The 17,680-nt window shown below is 43.0% G+C and overlaps 1 protein-coding gene across 3 annotated transcripts in view; it reads right to left on the reverse strand.

The window, feature by feature from the left end:
• The window catches only part of CCNT2 (cyclin T2), a 44,467-nt gene that overhangs the window by 26,356 nt on the left and 431 nt on the right, over positions 1-17,680 (reverse strand). For 2 of the 3 annotated variants that reach the window (XM_075000695.1, XM_075000697.1), the window contains exons 2-3: positions 16,740-16,821; positions 14,044-14,070 (exon numbers count right to left, since the gene is read on the reverse strand). In XM_075000695.1, the coding sequence (XP_074856796.1) occupies positions 14,044-14,070; positions 16,740-16,821 (109 nt within the window). The remainder of the gene's footprint in view (positions 1-14,043; positions 14,071-16,739; positions 16,822-17,680) is intronic. The other variant, XM_075000696.1, reaches the window with a different exon arrangement.

Genomic DNA, 17,680 nt, shown 5'->3' on the forward strand with positions numbered 1-17,680 from the left:
TTCATCATCAAGCAGTTACCAAACCAAGAAAATGTAACTCCATTTTAGATTTAGCATTGGTAGATAGCAAAGACCTCACTGAAGAACTGGTTGTAGAGAAAAATCTTGGTTCCAGAAATTTGAACTAAATAAAAAAAAAATTCTGAAACTAGGGTCCTTTTCAAAAGAGCGAACTTTAAAAAAAAATTAGGACAAGTAGGGAAGAACAAGTATATCAACGTGAAAAAGGCTTGCATTTACTTTAGTCAAAGTCATAGATATTTGAAGCCTGCACCCCAAAACACAAAAAAAAAAAACCTTAAGATTGCAGACCAAAGAGAACAAACAAGAACCTCAAACAAATTAAGAGAAAGCAGAAATCCTACAAGCAATACAAGAAGAGGTGGATGAGCAAGCAAAGCTGCCTCAGATCAGAACAAGTGGTGGAAAAAGCGAGAACTGGCAAAATTTAAGCAGAGTTGGACTATACAAAAGTATTTGAAAGTAATAGAAAAAGGCTTTTTAGTCTTATAAATAAAAAGAAAAATAAAGAAGTGGCATTGCTAAGCATTGAGGGAGGGCTACTTTTTGGAATTAAAAAGCATTGCCCAACATCTAATGAATTATTTAACTCGGTTTTTAAAATAAGGGTAACAAAGAGCTCAGGACTAGTGGCTGGATGGCAAAGAGATGTGAGGATACAGAAACAGAAAATTATAACATCTGAGACGGATGTCAAACTCAAACAGCTTAAAAGGGATTAAATCCGGGGCTGAAATACATCTCAATCCTTGAATATTAAAGGAATTTGCATATGAAATTGTAAGGCCTACAGAAAATATTTTAAATTTATCTATAACTTGGGGTCCACACCATATGACTGAGGCATTGCTAATATAGTACCTGTTTTTAAGGAAAATGAAGTGCTCCAAGAAACAAGTATGTTAGTTGACCTCAATTGTATGAAAGGTCCTGGAAGAAATTTTGAAAAAATGAAGTAGTTACTAATACAGGGGTAAATGGTAATTGGGAAAAATATACAACATGGTTTTATAAAAGGAAGATCGCAATAGATCAACCTGGTATCTCTCTTTGAAAAGAAATTTAATTTTCTGAAAGGAAAAGCAGATCAATGCTACCTGGACTTCAGTAAGACATCTGACATTTCCACATGAAAAATTACTTAAATTGGAGAAGATGGAGATTAAAATGAGAACTAAAAGGCAGGAAAAGGAACTGGATATAAAGGAGAGACTACAAACAGGTCATAAGGAAAGATGAGATCTCAGGCTGGAAAGAGGTTACTATTGGAATTCATCAGGGTATCAACCTTAGGACCAATATCAATTAACATTTTCATTAGTGATTTGACACATATAATGTGAGCAAGCTAATAAAATCTGTGGAGGACACAAAGTTGGGAGGTATTGCCAATACAGAGGACCACCAGATTATCATATAGTAAGAACTGGATGGACTTGAAAACTGGAGTAATGGAAATGTGATTAAATTTAATAGATTAAAGTCATATACTCTGGGATTCATAGGCTGAGGACATATCAGCTGGAAGCAATGGAGCAAGAGAAAGATCTGACTGTACTGCTTGATCACAGGATGACTGAGCCATCAATACGATGCAGAGTGAAAACTGCCAATGCAATCTTAGGATGAATCAAAGGAGGTAATTCTCATAGAAATAGGGAAGTGTTCTTACCATTATGCAAGGCACTAGTGAGACCTTGTCTGGAATACTGTGTGCAATTCTGATCTATGTTTAACAAAGATTAATTCAACTTGGGACAGGTGCAGAGAAGAGGTACTGTATAATTAGAGGAATGGAGAACCTACCTTAGAAGAGAACAATGACAAAGCTTAGTTTGTTTAGACTTGGGCTATGTCTAAACTACATGATAAAGTCAAATTCAAGGCGGTTAGCTTGATTTTTACAATGTCACTGTCTTCACTGCAAATACTATTAGGTTGACTTTAGGGAGCGCTAAGGTTGATCCTGTTACTCTGTGAGAGGCAACCTGATGTATTAAGTTCAAATTTAAAAGTTTTAATTTAGGCTAGTGTGGAAAGACCATGTGTATTAATATACTTTATTAGCCTATAGAGGTGTCCTGTATGCATCCCACAATACACCACAGTTGTCCATTCTGGCAGCTTCCATCTCCGCTGCTCTCCAGGTGCTCAGGAATTAGGTAACAGGAAGCCCACAAAATTGAATTTGGCACCAGGAAGCCTGTGGCAGCTACCCTATAGGATCATGCTTGAAAGAGAGGCTGAGAAACTTTTCTTTTTTTTGCCACCAGTGTGGTGAGCACATCTACACATTAAAAATAACCTCTGCAAGCTGAGCACTTGGATTGTTTTATTCCCCCCAGTCCTGGCACCAGCTCCTGCTCCACCCCCCGGCCTGGCAGCTAGGCTGTGGGGGTCATGCTTGTGTGAAAGACAGACTCTTCTTTTCCATGGTTTACCTCTGTACAGGGCAGCCTCCCTCCCTGACAGGCACCATGCAATCAGGGTCTTTCCTAAAGCCAACCACATCAGGCTGCAAGCCCCATACCCAATAAAAGGATGCGCCTGTAGGTCAGTGAGGATCATGCTGCCAGGTAGCACCATGACCTGGCTTGTGCGTGGTGAGGACTCCAAAGGTGGTAAAGATTTTCAGGGGTTGTCTGCTGCTGTGGGGGAGGGGGAGTCTGCCCCCAGTGCCAAACATTTCAGGGGCTTGCCTTGCCTCCCCCACCTGAGCAACGCTGAAGGGTCCATTTCCACTAGCTCTTCAACCAACAACCTCACACCCCACGACACCCCCAATGGAACAAGTGGGGCCACCCCCCACCAAGTCAATCAGGGATGCTGCCTCTCCCCCCACCTTAGCAACACTGTAGGGACCATTTCAGCTGGCCCTTCAACCAACATGCCATACATCCACCCATGAATGTGGAAATTTGGCAAGCTCCATCCCTCACCTTGGACACATTTGTCTAGTGTAGTGGGAAGCCAAAAATTCTGCAACAACTATGTCTTTTTCTAACCTTCACCATCTTTCTCTTTCAAGTTTCACATTGTTCCGGCAATATTTTTACGGCTGCTTCAAAGGGGGCGGGAGGAGCAAAAGGAAGTGGCTGGAGGGCCGGTTGAGATCACAGACTTCTGGATGACCAAAGGTCAGTATAACAGACCCTCTGCTTGGTGCACTATACCTTCTGCAACCAGCCTGTTTTCTTTCACCCGTGATTCCCTACTTTTACTTATTTCATTCTGAAAAAATGGCTATTTGCTGCTTTGTAAAATCTTTGATAATTCAGTTATAAAAGCAAGAGATGTCAGTTAATCTGGCCATCTTTCTTGGTATTTTCTTTCCAATCAGCATTTCCTTTGGCAAATTCCTTATCAAAGCACTACCTTAAGACAGATCACACCATACTGTGGTTTCAAGTGGGGGATGGAAAATAGCCGAGGGACCAGCTGACATGGCGCAGTCATTTGAGTGATCCCAGAGCACATACTCATTGTGATTTCCTACTTTCCCTTCTTTCCTCCTGGAAAAACAGCCATTAGTTTTCCATGGGAAGGGAAAGAGGGCAATGCAACATGGGAAGATGCCATAATATATCCATAACCACTTGTGGGGCAATTTTTTCCCATATTGCACCAATGAAAATATCCAGAATGCTATGGAGCTGAGGGAACAATGTATTGCTGCAACAGTCAATGTCTGGCAACTGAGTGTGGCAGCAATAAGTCAACTTTGTGGGGTGGAGAGTACAGTCAAATTCAAGTTTATAAAACCCAGTGTTACAAAATCAATTTCAATACATTCACATTTATCTTGTAGTGTAGACACAGCCTAATCAAACTAAGGCTGAGGAGCCATATGATTGCATTCTCTAAACCCAACAGAGAGATAAGCACAAGGAAGGAGGAGGAGTTATTTAAGATAAGGGCAAATGCTGGGCCAAAGTCAGGGGAGATAAAAACTGGCCACTTACAAGTTTGGGCTTGACATTTGACAAAGATTCTAATAATTAGAGGAGTGAGGTTCTGAAAACAAAAAAAATTCTAACTGGTTTCAAAACCGAACTTGATAAATTTATAGAGGGGATATAATATGATGAGATCACCAGTGGCATGCGGCCCCCTCTATGACTGCTGGAAACCAGTATCTCCAAGGGTTGAAGATGTGACCAATTCTTTCACAGGTGGGTCTTGCTGACTTGCAGGAGCTAAGGCTAGACGATTATCATGGTTGTTTCCTTTAGGCATTAAAGTCTATGTGATGATCATTCGCAAGTAAGACAGTTTTCCAGACATGGATTAGAATAGGATATTTCTTTTGAAATGCATTAAATTCAGAAAGTTCATTAAAGATTAAGATCACAAAGTCAAGTCCTCAAAAATTTGGAAATGACAGAATTAAGGCAGCACAGGCAATCTTAATACGGTCCACTTATGCACAGTCATTTGAAACAGCCTTTAATTACACTCACACACCTGTTCTCCTCTGCTCCCATCCCACTGGAGATGAAACAGGGTTACATAGCAAAGGAGACTGCTGTTTGTAAACACCCTACTTCATTTCTTGCAGAAGTTGAAAGGTACACAGCATATGGAAAGGGAATGCACAAAGAGAAAGGCAGGTGTCATGGTAAAGGCAGCTGAATGTTTCCCAGAAAGCCCGATTCTATTCCTGCCTCTGCCACAGAATTCTGTATGATCAAATCTCTCTGGACCAAAGGACTGTGAAGCAGTTACACCTGCAATAAGTTCCACTGACATTCTAGGAGAAATGTTAGGTTGATAGTAGTAGAGTTCCACTTAACCAAATATCAGGTGCATCATTAGTATGCTTCCTCCATCCATCAATCTCAGTGTACGCTCCAAGGCAAAAGGTTCCATGTTCATTCAATCTTTGATTTCCATGGCATTGTCTAAGCTAGAACTTTTTGGTACTGTTACAAGTTAACCAACTTTGCAGATACTTTTCACGTAAGAAATGGCTTCCTTGAAACCCCTACAGTTATCAGTGAGGAACATACACTGACTGCTGAGCTACTCACTGAAGTCCCCCCATGTGAGTACTTAATTTTATTTCCTATCTTTTACTTTAGAGCATAATAGATGTATTTAAGGTGAGGTGGTGAGACACAAAGAGCTTGCACTCCCTTGATCACAAGTAATTAGAAAAATAGGCAATTTTCAACTACAATTGGATTATTAGGATGTGTTCAGGTCAAACCGCCAAGAGTTGCAATAACACAAGCATTCAAGAGTTCACTCTTAAGCTTATCCTTTTAACGATTTAAACACCTTTGGAGCTCCTTCTTATGTGAAATGGTTCAGTTTTCATTTCCTAGTGGACAGCTCAGCAACAAATCTGTCAACTAATCTTACAACTAATGCTCATTAGTCTTGTTCCTTATTTAGACTGTTTTCAGTTGAATTAAGATATCAAAAACTTCAGACACAAAAATAATTTGTTTTTTGCTTCACCATAAGCTAAATATAGGGAGAATGTAAGTGATGTGTCATTCAAACGCATCACAAAACCTTCAGGAAAATGTGGAGAATAAACTTTGTTCAAAATGTATTTTAAATACTCTCTTGTGAGAGTAGGCTGCTTCTCAGGAGTAGCTCAGCAATCATCACCTCCAGTAGTACACGTGTTCCTCATTAAAGACAACAAGTATGCCAAGTCTAAAGTTTAATAAGGAAGCTATTTTAAATTAGATAAAATAAAGAGGCTAAAAGATAAGTGAGAATCAGTTCTGCGAAGAGATTTTTGAATTTCATTTTAGTCAAGTTTAATCAACATCTGATATAAAGCATAAAAGTTCTCAGTTACTATATAGCCACTACAGTATGTATAGCAAGTAGCAAATTCCATCTACTGCAAATGGAAAATACTTGTGCTGTTTCTAAACAATTTAATGTTGGCCTTCCAACAGCTTTTCAATACAGTAGTCCCTCAAGTTATGTGAGGGTTGCAGTCCCACGCACCCTTGCATAACTCAAATTTTGCCTAAGTTGGTCGGGGTGGCTTTTTCTCTCTTGGGAAGTGCACGTTCTGCAGCTGAGGAAGCTTCAGGAACACCTGGAGCTCCTTTTGAAAAGTGGGTCCTGGCTTGGGGGGGGGCAGTTGGTGAGGGTTAAGGGCATGGGAAGGGGCAGGGGGGCTAAGCCTGGGGTGGGTGAGGGCTGCAGGGGGTGAGAAGGGGGTGGAATTGAGCCAGGGCTGCATAGCCCTTGGGGAGCTGAGCCAGAGGTGGGTGCCGGGCGGGAGGGGGGGGGGGGAAGGGGGTGAGATGGAGGCAGGCACTGGAGGTTGGGGGGGGGGGGGGGCGGTCAGGGAGCCACAGCCAGAGCCAGTTGGGGTAGGGGCGCGAGCTGGAGCTGCATGTCCAGGAATGCAAGCCACAGCCACACAGGGAGGCACGTGAGCTTGAGCCAGAGCCGCAGGGGACCAGGGAGGTTGAGCCAGGGCTGGGGGAGCAGGATTTTGAGTTGTGCTTAACGTGTGTTAAAGCAAGGTAAGGGCAACTCAAAAATTGCACATTTTGAGGGCTTACTGTATGAGCTTCATTCATCTTTGACATACATATTTAGCATAATTATGCCAGAACACCTGAATAGCAAAGACTTGAACTTGAAAGTTCCAGCCTTCTTTTTATGGCAACACCGCTTTTTTTTCAGATGGCATAAAATAAACAAACAATTTTAATAAAATGTAAGTATTCACCCTGGATACACTCCTCTGGACAGATCAAGATTCAAAATTTACAAAAGTGCCCATATTTAAGTCCATTTTCAAAAGCATCTGTGGCAGTCAGCAGCCAAATCCCATTGGAAGTAAAGAAAAATACATTGTGTTCTAAAAAAATTCTTGATGATGGTTTGGACATTTGATTAGTCCAAAAAAATAGTCAATTGACTGGTCACATAATTTCAAGAACAGACAAATATTTGTAAGCAAAAATTCATTAGAACAGCAGGAAAAAAAAAAAAGACTTTATGGTCACCATTATGCTAGGGATTAAATAGAAGTTTATATCAAATTACAAAAACACACACCAAAACCTTAACAGTTATTTTAATTCAGGAAAAAAACCCCACAAAAATACAATGAAGTTCAGGGCATTCCTGCTGGAATATTTGACCACGATCAAACAAGCTGCAGGCAACTGAGTGTCTTGCCAAGTCTACTTCGTGTGTTTCAGGCATACAGAAAGGTCTTAAGAATTCATCTGCAATGTGCAGCACTAGTTACGGCAGGGACTTTAACCATTAACTGTTTTTAAAAATCATATTCGATCAAGATAAAAAAAATCTAGCATACTGATATGTTGTTTTCAAACTCAATATAGTGTGGATGTACTGGCGTTTTACCACTTTGAAGAACTGGTTATAGACTACTAAGCTTTTCAAACCACAGCCCACAGAATTGGATAATCACACGGTGCTGACATTCTTAACGCTAGCAGCGAAACTTCATTAAAAACTGCTAAAAACAATCAATGTTTTTACAGTATTAGTTTGCCTTATATGCCACAGGGATATTGAGATTATGCATGATGCAAGTCAACAAAGCAATCACTGTAAACAGCCAAAGCTATGGATATTTTGAGAACTTCCACAACAGGGTATCAAAATATTTTAACTCTCTGAAGTGCAATAATAGAAAAAATTGTTGCTTACTCTCTCACAACAGCCTCTCAAAGTATTTCTATAAAGCTAATTAATCATTGTACTATTTAGACACATGAATAGGATATTATACTTCAAATGTACTGGATGCTTCTTAGCCTGGTATCTGATACACAGTACAATATTTAGACACACTATTTCTACAATGATATTTGATTTAAATTTAAAATTCTCAAATTGACCACCAATTAAAAAGTGCATCTTGTGGGCTTTACATCCCAATTTACATATGCCAAAACTGTGTCTCATTTCTTCATTTGGAAAATAGGCAAAAATGTTATCTCCAATTGGCAAAAACTTAAGCTACAGTACAAATGATGCTCATAAGAATGTAAAGAATAAAACAGTTTTTACACTTGTTATGGAAACAGTTTACAGATGTGTGTCTGCAGCATCTTCTTTTACCAAGACTTACTATTTTCACACCATAAGCTCAATAATCAGCAAATCAAAAGTTGTTTAAATCTGTCAACATTGACATTAAAACCATCAGTTGAACTAGCAACAAATTTCATGCTAAAGTTTGTTTCTGCACAGTTTGCCTGACCAACGAAAACTGACTACAGTAGACCCTCGATTTGCATGAGTTAGCTTCCTGGAAAGCCAGCTGTACTTCAAAATTCATGCAAGTTGAGGGGGCATGGCCACCAGCTCAGCATCAGCCGCCACCACAGAAGCTGGAAGCAGGGGATCCCCCTGTGAAGGGGGAAGAGGGCTGGTGGAGTACTTTGCCCCATCATCTCTGCCCTGGGGTGCCACCACGGGCGGGGGGGGTGGGAGCTGGTGGGCAGGTATGCCCTTGTTAAAGGGGATCCCAGATTCAAAGTGCTGTGGGCTGACTGTGACCAAATCAGCTGCAGCAGCTGCCACAGCGCTGGGGAGGGGGTAAATCTCTGTGTGAAGGCAAATCACAGCTGGCCTGGGGTGCCACCAGTTCTGTCCCAAATGCTATCACTGGGCATTGTAGGGGCAGGGGATCCCCTGTTAAAAAGCTGCCGGAAGCAGTGGCAGCCACTACTGCAGAGTGGGGGGGTGGGAAAAAGAGATCCCCCTGTAAAACGGGAATAGTGCTGGCACAGCCAGCTCTTCCCCTGAGTGCTGTCACCAGTGTGTGTGTGAGAGCAGTAGGCAGAGGGAGGGGCTCTCAGGAAGGCCAGAGCTTTTTAAACCCTGCTGGCAGGTGACCAGGGAGCTTGCGACTGGGGCGCTTGCAAACAGGGTGGTTGCTAACAGGAGGGAGTTTTGAGAGGGGAGCTTAGAGGGAGCTAGTTACTTCTACGGGGGTAAGGGGCAGCAAGATGGCGGCGGCGGCCCCAACTGCTGGCTGGAGCCGAGGGACCCGCTGCCCCCAGGGTGCAGCACAGGCAGTGGGACACAGGTGGGCTTAGGGGAGAGTGGGAGGCGGGGGGGAGAGACCAAGGGGCGTCAGTGGTGGGCATGTGGTTTTGGGGCGTGTGGTACGGCTCTGCGGATGGCGGTGCCCATGGAGGCTGGTGGTGGCTTTCAGGCCCAGTACTGTGATCCCTGCACACGTGTCCCACAGCGGCTGCGTGGAGTTAGTAGCTTTGGCGGGGACCCAGGGCGCGGCTGGGCCACAAGATCAGCACCTTCCTGGAGGACGTGGTGCTGCAGCAGCATGTGGCTGGGTGCGGAGAGGCTGGGGGAGGGGGGACCTTGGGGCGATCACCTGATGGGGGAAGTGTGGTGAGGTGGGGGGACATGGGTGTGGATGGGAGGCAGAGGGGTGGGAAGGAGGGTCCTGGGGGAGGTGAGGATGTCGTCAGGCCACGGTTAACTATGGGGACACATGGTGCCAGGGAGGTGCAAGAGGTAGTGGGATCATTACCCACATTCTCCATGCCCCACTGCCTTGTGGGTTATCCTGGGAAGGAGCAAGGCTAAGGGAGTAAACCCTAACAGAAAATCTGGAGGGGAGTCCTAAGGCGGTTCTGTGCCAACTTCTGGCACTGAGCCGGCAACTCCTGTAGCTGAGCTGGTACCAGACGTAGAGGTTATCCTCTCCTTTGGACTATATCAGTAAAGCCAACAGGGGGACACAGGCGTCTGGGCAGCCCACAGTCCTAAAAAAATTGCCCAGGCTCACGGGAGGTAACAGATACCAGTTATAAGCTCTTGGTGCAGAGAATGAGCGCCAGGGGTTGCCTTCGATGGTGGGAGATCACTGCGTCTCACTGGACAGTCATCGCCTGCCTCAAGCTGGGCAGCCCCCAGCCAAAAGGGTACTGTCCCGCCACAGTTGACCTGACTCACTGGGTGCGTGAGGCTTAAGGTTTCCAAATCTGACAAGTGACTGAAATTTGAGCACCAGGCAAACCAATAAGAAAATCAACAAGAAAAGGAAACCAAAGTTTTAAGCTTGCTTGCTGGAATGTGCCAACCATGCTGACCGGTTTGACTGAAGATCTTCAGGACATCAGCGACACCCGAAAGACCGCTGTCATCAATGAGGAACTGAAGAGGCTCCAAGTTGACATTGATGCTCTGCAAGAGATGCGACTTGCAGATTTGGGATCTCTAAAGGGAAAGGACTACACCTTTTTCTGGGAGGGTAAAGTCCAAGATGAACCCAGGGAGCATGGTGTTGGCTTTACCATCAGAAACACCCTTCTACAAATGGTGGAATTAGTCATACGTGGATCAGAAAGAGTCCTTCAGGTCATACTTTAAACTTGCACCGGTCCTGTCCACCTGATCAGCACTTACACTCCAACTCTGTACGCCACACCAGAAGTAAAAGACAAGTTCTATGACGTGCTTAGTGATGCCATAGCACAAATACCTGCTCATGAACAACTGTACATTTGGGGTGACTTCAATGTGAGAGTTGGAGCCAATCGTGACTCATGGCCTTCCTGCTTAGGCCACTTCGGTGTGGGAAAAATGAATGAAAACGGACAGCATCTTCTCGAGCTTTGCACGTGCCACAATCTGTGCACCACAAACACATTTTTCCAAACCAAGCCACACCACAGAGTGTCATGGAGACACCCACGCTCGAAACACTGGCATCACCTAAACGTGGTCATCACTAGACGCGATAACCTCAAAAACGTCCTTCTGACACGCAGCTATCATAGTGCCGACTGCAATACAGATCACTCGCTAGTTTGCTCCAAACTCAAGGTGAGACCCAAGTAGCTGTACCACTCTAAACCAACTGAAAGGCCCTGCATCGATGCCAGAAAGACAGCAAACTCAGACAGACCCTCGAGGAGAATCTGCACAACAGCCCTGGGGGTGCTGATGTGACATCCAGATGGCAGCACCTGAGGGATACAATTTACAACACAGCCTTGTCGGTGTTTGGAAGAAGAGCTAGAAACACAAAGGACTGGTTTGAAGCTAACTCCGATGAGATGATTCCAGACATTGAAAAGAAGCGCGCTGCACTCCTGGAGTACAAACGCTCACCGAGTCAGAGTACCCTGCAAGTGCTTGGAACAGCCAGAAAAACAGTACAGCAGACAGCCAGGCACTGTGCCAACAACTACTGGCTCGAGCTATGCAGCAGCATCCAGACCAGTGCTGACTCTGGTAATCTTAGGGGAATGTACGATGGCATCAAGACCCACCCAGAACAAGATGGCACCTCTGAAATCCAAATCCGGTGAAGTCATCACTGACAAAGCCAAACACATGGAGTGCTGGGTCGAGCGCTACTCCGAGCTGTACTCATGCGAGACCATTGTGGTTGATTCAGCCCACGATGCCGTCGAGCTCCTACCGGTAATGGACAAACCGGATCAGGAACCAACTGTGGACGAACTGAAGAAAGCCATCGACAGCACTGCAGTAGGAAAGCCCCGAGGCCAGGATGGTATACCACCAGAGGTAATCAAGCATGCCACGGACACCCTCCTGGAACCCCTACATGAGCTACTGTGCTTGTGCTAGAGAGCGGGAGAGGTTCCACAGGATACGCACTACGCTAACATTGTAACTTTGTATAAGAACAAAGGAGACAGAAGCGACTGCAGCAATTACAGTGGAATCTCCCTTGTAAGCATCACTGGTAAACTGTTCGCTCGCGTCATCCTTGGCAGACTCCAGAAGATTGCTGAGAGGGTGTATCTCGAATCACAGTGCGGATTCTGCGCAGAGAGGTCTCCCGTTGACATGGTCTTCTCTCTGAGGCAGCTGTGGGAGAAAACGCAGGGAACAGAAGACGCCGCTCTATATTGCCTTCATCAACCTGACCAAGGCCTTCGACTTGGTCAGCAGGGATGGACTGTTCAAACTGCTCCACAAGATAGGCTGTCCACTACAGTTACTCAAGATGATCCAGTCTTTCCATGAAGACATAAGGGGAACCATCCAATACGACTGCACATTATCGGATGTTTTCAGCATCAGGATCGGCATTGAACAAGGATGCTTCCTTGCTCCAACATTGTTTGGGATCTTCTTCGCGCTCCTCCCAAAGCATGCCTTTGGAGCTTCAACAGAGGGCATCTTTTTGCGCACAAGATCTGATGGGAAACTGTTTAATCTTGCAAGGCTGAAAGTGAAATCTAAGGTGAGGGAAGTCCTCATCAGAGAGATGCTGTTCGCAGATGAGGCTGCTGTAGTGTCACACACAGAAGACCAGCTTCAGAAACTGCTGGATCAGTTCTTCAAAGCATGCAAGGACTTTGGGCTTTCCATCAGCCTAAAGAAGACAAACGTACTTGGTCAGGACGTTGATGAACCTCCATCAATCAGCACTGACAACTATACGTTAGAGGTCGTCCACGAGTTCGTTTACCTCGGGTCCACCATCACTGACACCCTGTCATTGGAGACTGAGCTAAATAGGAGGATCAGAAAAGCAGCCGTAACTCTGTCCAGACTCAGCAAGACAGTGTGGTATAACATCAAGTTGTACACCCACACCAAAATGCAAGTCTACAGAGCTTGCATCCTCAGCACCCTCCTTTACGGCAGCGAGTCTTGGACCCTGTAGGCCTGCCAGGAAAAGAGGCTGAATGTCTTCCACTTGCGCTGCCTCAGGCGCATCCCTGGAATATTGTGGAAGGACAGAGTGTCCAACACCGCTGTCCTTGAGCAAGCTGGAATCCCAACCGTGCACACCCTTCTCAGGCAGTGGCGGCTCTGCTGGCTTGGCCACGTCCACAGGATGAATGATGGAAGGATCCCAAAAGACATCCTGTGAGCTAGCCTCTGGCAAAAGACCTCCCGGACGCCCCCAGTTGCGCTACAAAGATGTTTGCGAGAGGGACCTCAGGGAGGCGGAAATCAAGCTGGACAGCTGGGAGGAGCTGGCAGACAATTGCGGCAGATGGAAGCAGGGACTACACAAGGGCCTTCAGAAGGGTGACATGAGGATCAGACAGGTAGCAGAGGAGAAGCAAGCTCACAGAAAGCACAGTTAGGACCTGCCAGACATCCTTTACACATGCAACAGATGCAGGAAGGACTGTCACTCTCGTGTGGGCCTTCACAGTCACAGTCGACGCTGCAAATGATGATTCCAAATGGAACTGCGAAGGGCGCGATCCATAGTCTACGCAGACTGAAGGATGCCTACTAGTGTGTGTGTGTCAGGGGATTTCCTCCCCCATGTCTTCTGGCTTAGCTGGCAGAGCTTTACTCTGCCAGCCAGCATCCTTTTAACACAGGGATACCTGTTAACAAGGGGATTCCCCGACCATCCCTCTAACTCGCCCCCCCACCCCCGCCACCTCCAACAGTACTCAAGGAAGAGCTAGCTGCTGTTCCCTTTGACAGGGGAAATTGAGACAACAAAAATTCATCAGTAAATAGTTTCTTTCAGCTGATTTTATAACTTCTAGAAATGGCCATCTTGGAGTGGAGATATTTTAGCTGTAGATGTGTCTGTATTTGCATGATCTACTGACATGCACAATCAAGTGGTACTTAAAGATGCATTAAGTTTAATATAGACCATTTAAAGGGAATTCACCCTGCCATTAAAAAGAAAATAAAGGTTTAAGCCTTAAATCTGAACTGATGCTTGCAGTCACAACTCAACCTATAGCAACTTTTAGCAGTTAATATCTAATTTTTATCTCCCACCTTCCTACTACTTGTTTTCATGAGTAAGCACTACTCATGGAAGCTGAAGTACCATTACACACACACTTTGCACACTAAAAAAGTCAGGTAGGCTTTAATTTTAAAATCATTTGTACCTTGCACATATTTGATTTCTAACAGTTTCTTTCTGCAGTGGATGAATGCAGTAGTTAATTTTTTAGTTGGCTAAGCACTCTGAAGATTTGGATAACATTTACTAAGTATTTGTAAATCTTTGGCCTTTGCAATCTCTACAAGGATCTTGGCAGTATGACTTTAAAAGTGACTCACATTCACTTTGAGACCATTCCCTTCACCCTAAAAGAATAGGAAAAGAAAAAATGAGGCAGTGTATTTGATGCCTGTGCATCAATCAATACAAATATAAAAGCCACTAACATAATATCCATAGCAAATACAGAACGTTATCTGAAGACCGTAGAATATTCTGAAAGCTGTGCGTTAGCTTTTCAACTTTCAGTTCAATGAAGGACAATTTACAAGTTACGCTTCCATAAATGTAGTTTTTCTGAAGCTGACAGTTGCATAATAGCTTCCCCACAAGAAACTTAATGCAGTTCTGCTTAAAGATTACAGGTGTTGTTCTAAGAACTGACTAAATACTAATGTTAAGTATCAGAGAGGTAGCCGTGTTAGTCTGTAGCTTTGAGAACAACAAGAAGTCTTGTGGCACCTTATAGACTAACAGATATTTTGGAGCATAAGGTGTCATGGGCAAAGACTCACTTCATCAGATGCAACTAATGTTAAGTTGTAGGTAAAATATAACAGCTAAGAACTCCCTTGTCACTACCAAAAGTCAGCCTATGTTCTCAGATGTGTCTTAGTTTGCCTTTCAATGGATTTCTTTTATAGGCTAAACCAATATGGACTGTGGAATCATCATATAGACTCAAGTCTCCAGTCTAAGCAACTCTGCCTGAATGAGGAGGGCTATAAACTGCCACAAGCAGTCACAAAAACCACCTTTACGTTTACATCTTGATACACACTTGTGCCCTAAACTACTTCTAAAACTATTCTTGCCCTGAGAACGAAATGCTATTTTAAAGTATTATATTTCAAGCTAGAAACTTACTGTAATTAATATGTGGTCCTGTAACATGGTTGCAGCATAGATTTACTCCATTCATACAAACAAGAATAAAGCGTGTCCAGGTACAGAACATAACCATGTCTCAGAATCATGTTTAAACACAGACTGTCCTGTGACACAGTGCATTAAACATTTTTGTAAGTGGAGTCTAAAACTGTGTAGATAATTAGCAGCTTGCTGCCAATCTGACACTCCTAGGTGGCAAAAATAGTTAATCACGGTTTTGATATTTGTCCAAAAATGTTATTTAGTTTATTTCTTATTCTACCATCAAAACACAAACTATGTGAATGCATCTGGCTCTTGACTAGGTTTTACACCTGCATTTGAAGGTTTTGTTTCTTTTTATTAACCTAGTGTACCCTGGGATCAGAGAGTCCATATACACCATTAAATGACATACTTCCTTATAGCACTATTTTTATAAAAGGAGATGGAAAAATGCAAATCCGAAGTATCTATTTTTATACATTGAAAGACAAAAGCATTGAACAAATACTTTTTAACCAAAACATCTAATATATCTGACAAGAAAACACTGGCTTGAGATTTCATGTCATCCAGTTTTTAAATAGTATGCCAAACAGAACTGGTTATAAAAAGAGACCAACACAAGAGAATTTTAATCGAACATTTAACACCCCGTTCATCAGTAAATTATATATAAGCTAAGTACAGTTAATTTTTGGACCAGTTTTGAAATTTTTGAATTTGTAACTCTCCACTGAGTTATTCAAGGTAGAATAATTCTATGAGTTGGCCATTGCTTTTACAAATCAAATTACAGTAGAACCTCAGAATTATGAGCTGACCAGTCAACCATATACCTCATTTGGAACTGAAGGTCTGCAATCAGGCAGCAGCAGGGAGGGGAGGTAGGGTATGTGAAGCAAATATAATACAGTACTATGTTAAATACTAAAAATAGAGTTTAAAAAAGTTACACAAGACTAGAAAAAAATCTTTGTGCTTGTTTTGCTTAAAAAAGCAGTGTTTTTCCTTCTTTGTAGTAAAGTTTCAAAGCTGTTGAAATTTTAGTTGTAAACTTTAGAAGGTTAATGTTTTCTGTTCAGAGTTATGAATGAACATTTCAAAGTTACAAACACCTTCTATTCCTGAATAGTAAGAGTGAAAGCCATGCTAGTCTACATACTATCAAAAACAAACAAACAAACAAAAAAAGCAGTCCAGTAGCACTTTAAAGACTAACAAAATAATTTATTAGGTGATGAGGTTTTGTGGGACAGGCCTATGATCTGAAGAAGTGGGTCTGTCCCACGAAAGCTGATCACCTAATAAATTATTTTGTTAGTCTTTAAAGTGCTACTGGACTGCTCTTCTATTTCTGAGGTGACTGGAACTTTGAGGTTCTACTGTATATGTAAATAGATGCAAATCATAATTGTGTCATTTCTTAATTAGTATTTCTTCCCATATATGGAGTCCTGCAAATCTGCACATAATCAGCCTTATAACTGATGTGGATGTCCTCAAATCATGTTTGCAGATTGGATGTGGATACAAGTTTTGTATCTGCAAGGGCTTTACCCCATGACACAGGCTTTTAAACTGCACTGACAGAGTTTAACCAATATATCTACAACAGAAAAAACAAGACGACAATTGGTCAGTTTGTACTCCTGTTGCTTATCACATTAGTTCTCTATTCCAGCAATATAACAGAAGTTACATTTTAATTACTATCTGCTAAAACACCCCCCAATTGAAATAAGGGTACCATAAATAATATTTTAAAATATTCTGAAGTTAGTTCTGAAATCATGCTGACAACACCAGATGTGAAAGGTTTGTCAGCTGTTCCCCCAAAATTGAGTGCAAGTACAGTTTGAGTATAAAAGTCAGTACTTACGTTTCTATTAAATTTCGTGAAGGAATGATGCATGTAAAACCTATGCATGTAAACAATTGCAGTATTTATTGTAAGCTGAGATCTGAAAGATGGAGTTAAGGAAATTTTACACAGCCAGACAGTGTAACACGAATAAAGTGTAAAATCTATCTAACACAAGTATTTTCTTATGTTATTATATTCAATAAAACATAACTGAACTAATAAAGTAGTTACAAATGGAGGGTACCCTAACTGATATGAAGAGAATTCCACTATCTGGTTCAAACAACATATGGAGATTGTAAAACCAGACTTTCATTCATGTGATGGATACTCCCAATCAGAACTTTTTCTGTAGACAGATATTAATTAATGATGCATCTTTGTCAGGAACAATTCTACTATATCAAAATACTTTAAAATAAAACTCCCAATATTGTATATACAATTTTACAGAGGTTTAGAATCTAACTACTATGACCCAGTGAATCCTAGTTTTTAAGATCAAATTTCTCATAACCCTATATTCAACTTCAAAGCCATTCTTGGTTAATTACAAGGGATGGGAGAGAAGTCTGGCTTTCAGGAACCAAGAATATTACAGTAGCTGCAAACACCAAAAGAGATTAAAATGTGGAAAAAATGCAGTATATATTTATCCACATCACCGAGGGGACAGAGCCCAGAACCAACCTACAGAGACAAATGCTTTAATCCTCCCTCTGCAGCCCCCACCCCCAGTGCGGCAGCACCATCACCGCTTAGACTCATACCCCGAAGGCGGCTGGACCAGCCGAGAGTTGCAGAGAATATAATAATCGTCCACAAGTACCACAGAAACGGAGCAGAGTGAACGGTCAACACCTCCCGCCATTAGCCCCCAGAGGCCGAGCAGCTCTCCCCGCCGCCTCCCCTCCAGCACAGGCAGGCCCCGGCTCGCCTCTCTCTAGGCCCCCACC

Source organism: Carettochelys insculpta, chromosome 8 (assembly GCF_033958435.1).
Source record: "Carettochelys insculpta isolate YL-2023 chromosome 8, ASM3395843v1, whole genome shotgun sequence".
In the NCBI taxonomy this organism is placed as follows: domain Eukaryota; kingdom Metazoa; phylum Chordata; order Testudines; family Carettochelyidae; genus Carettochelys; species Carettochelys insculpta.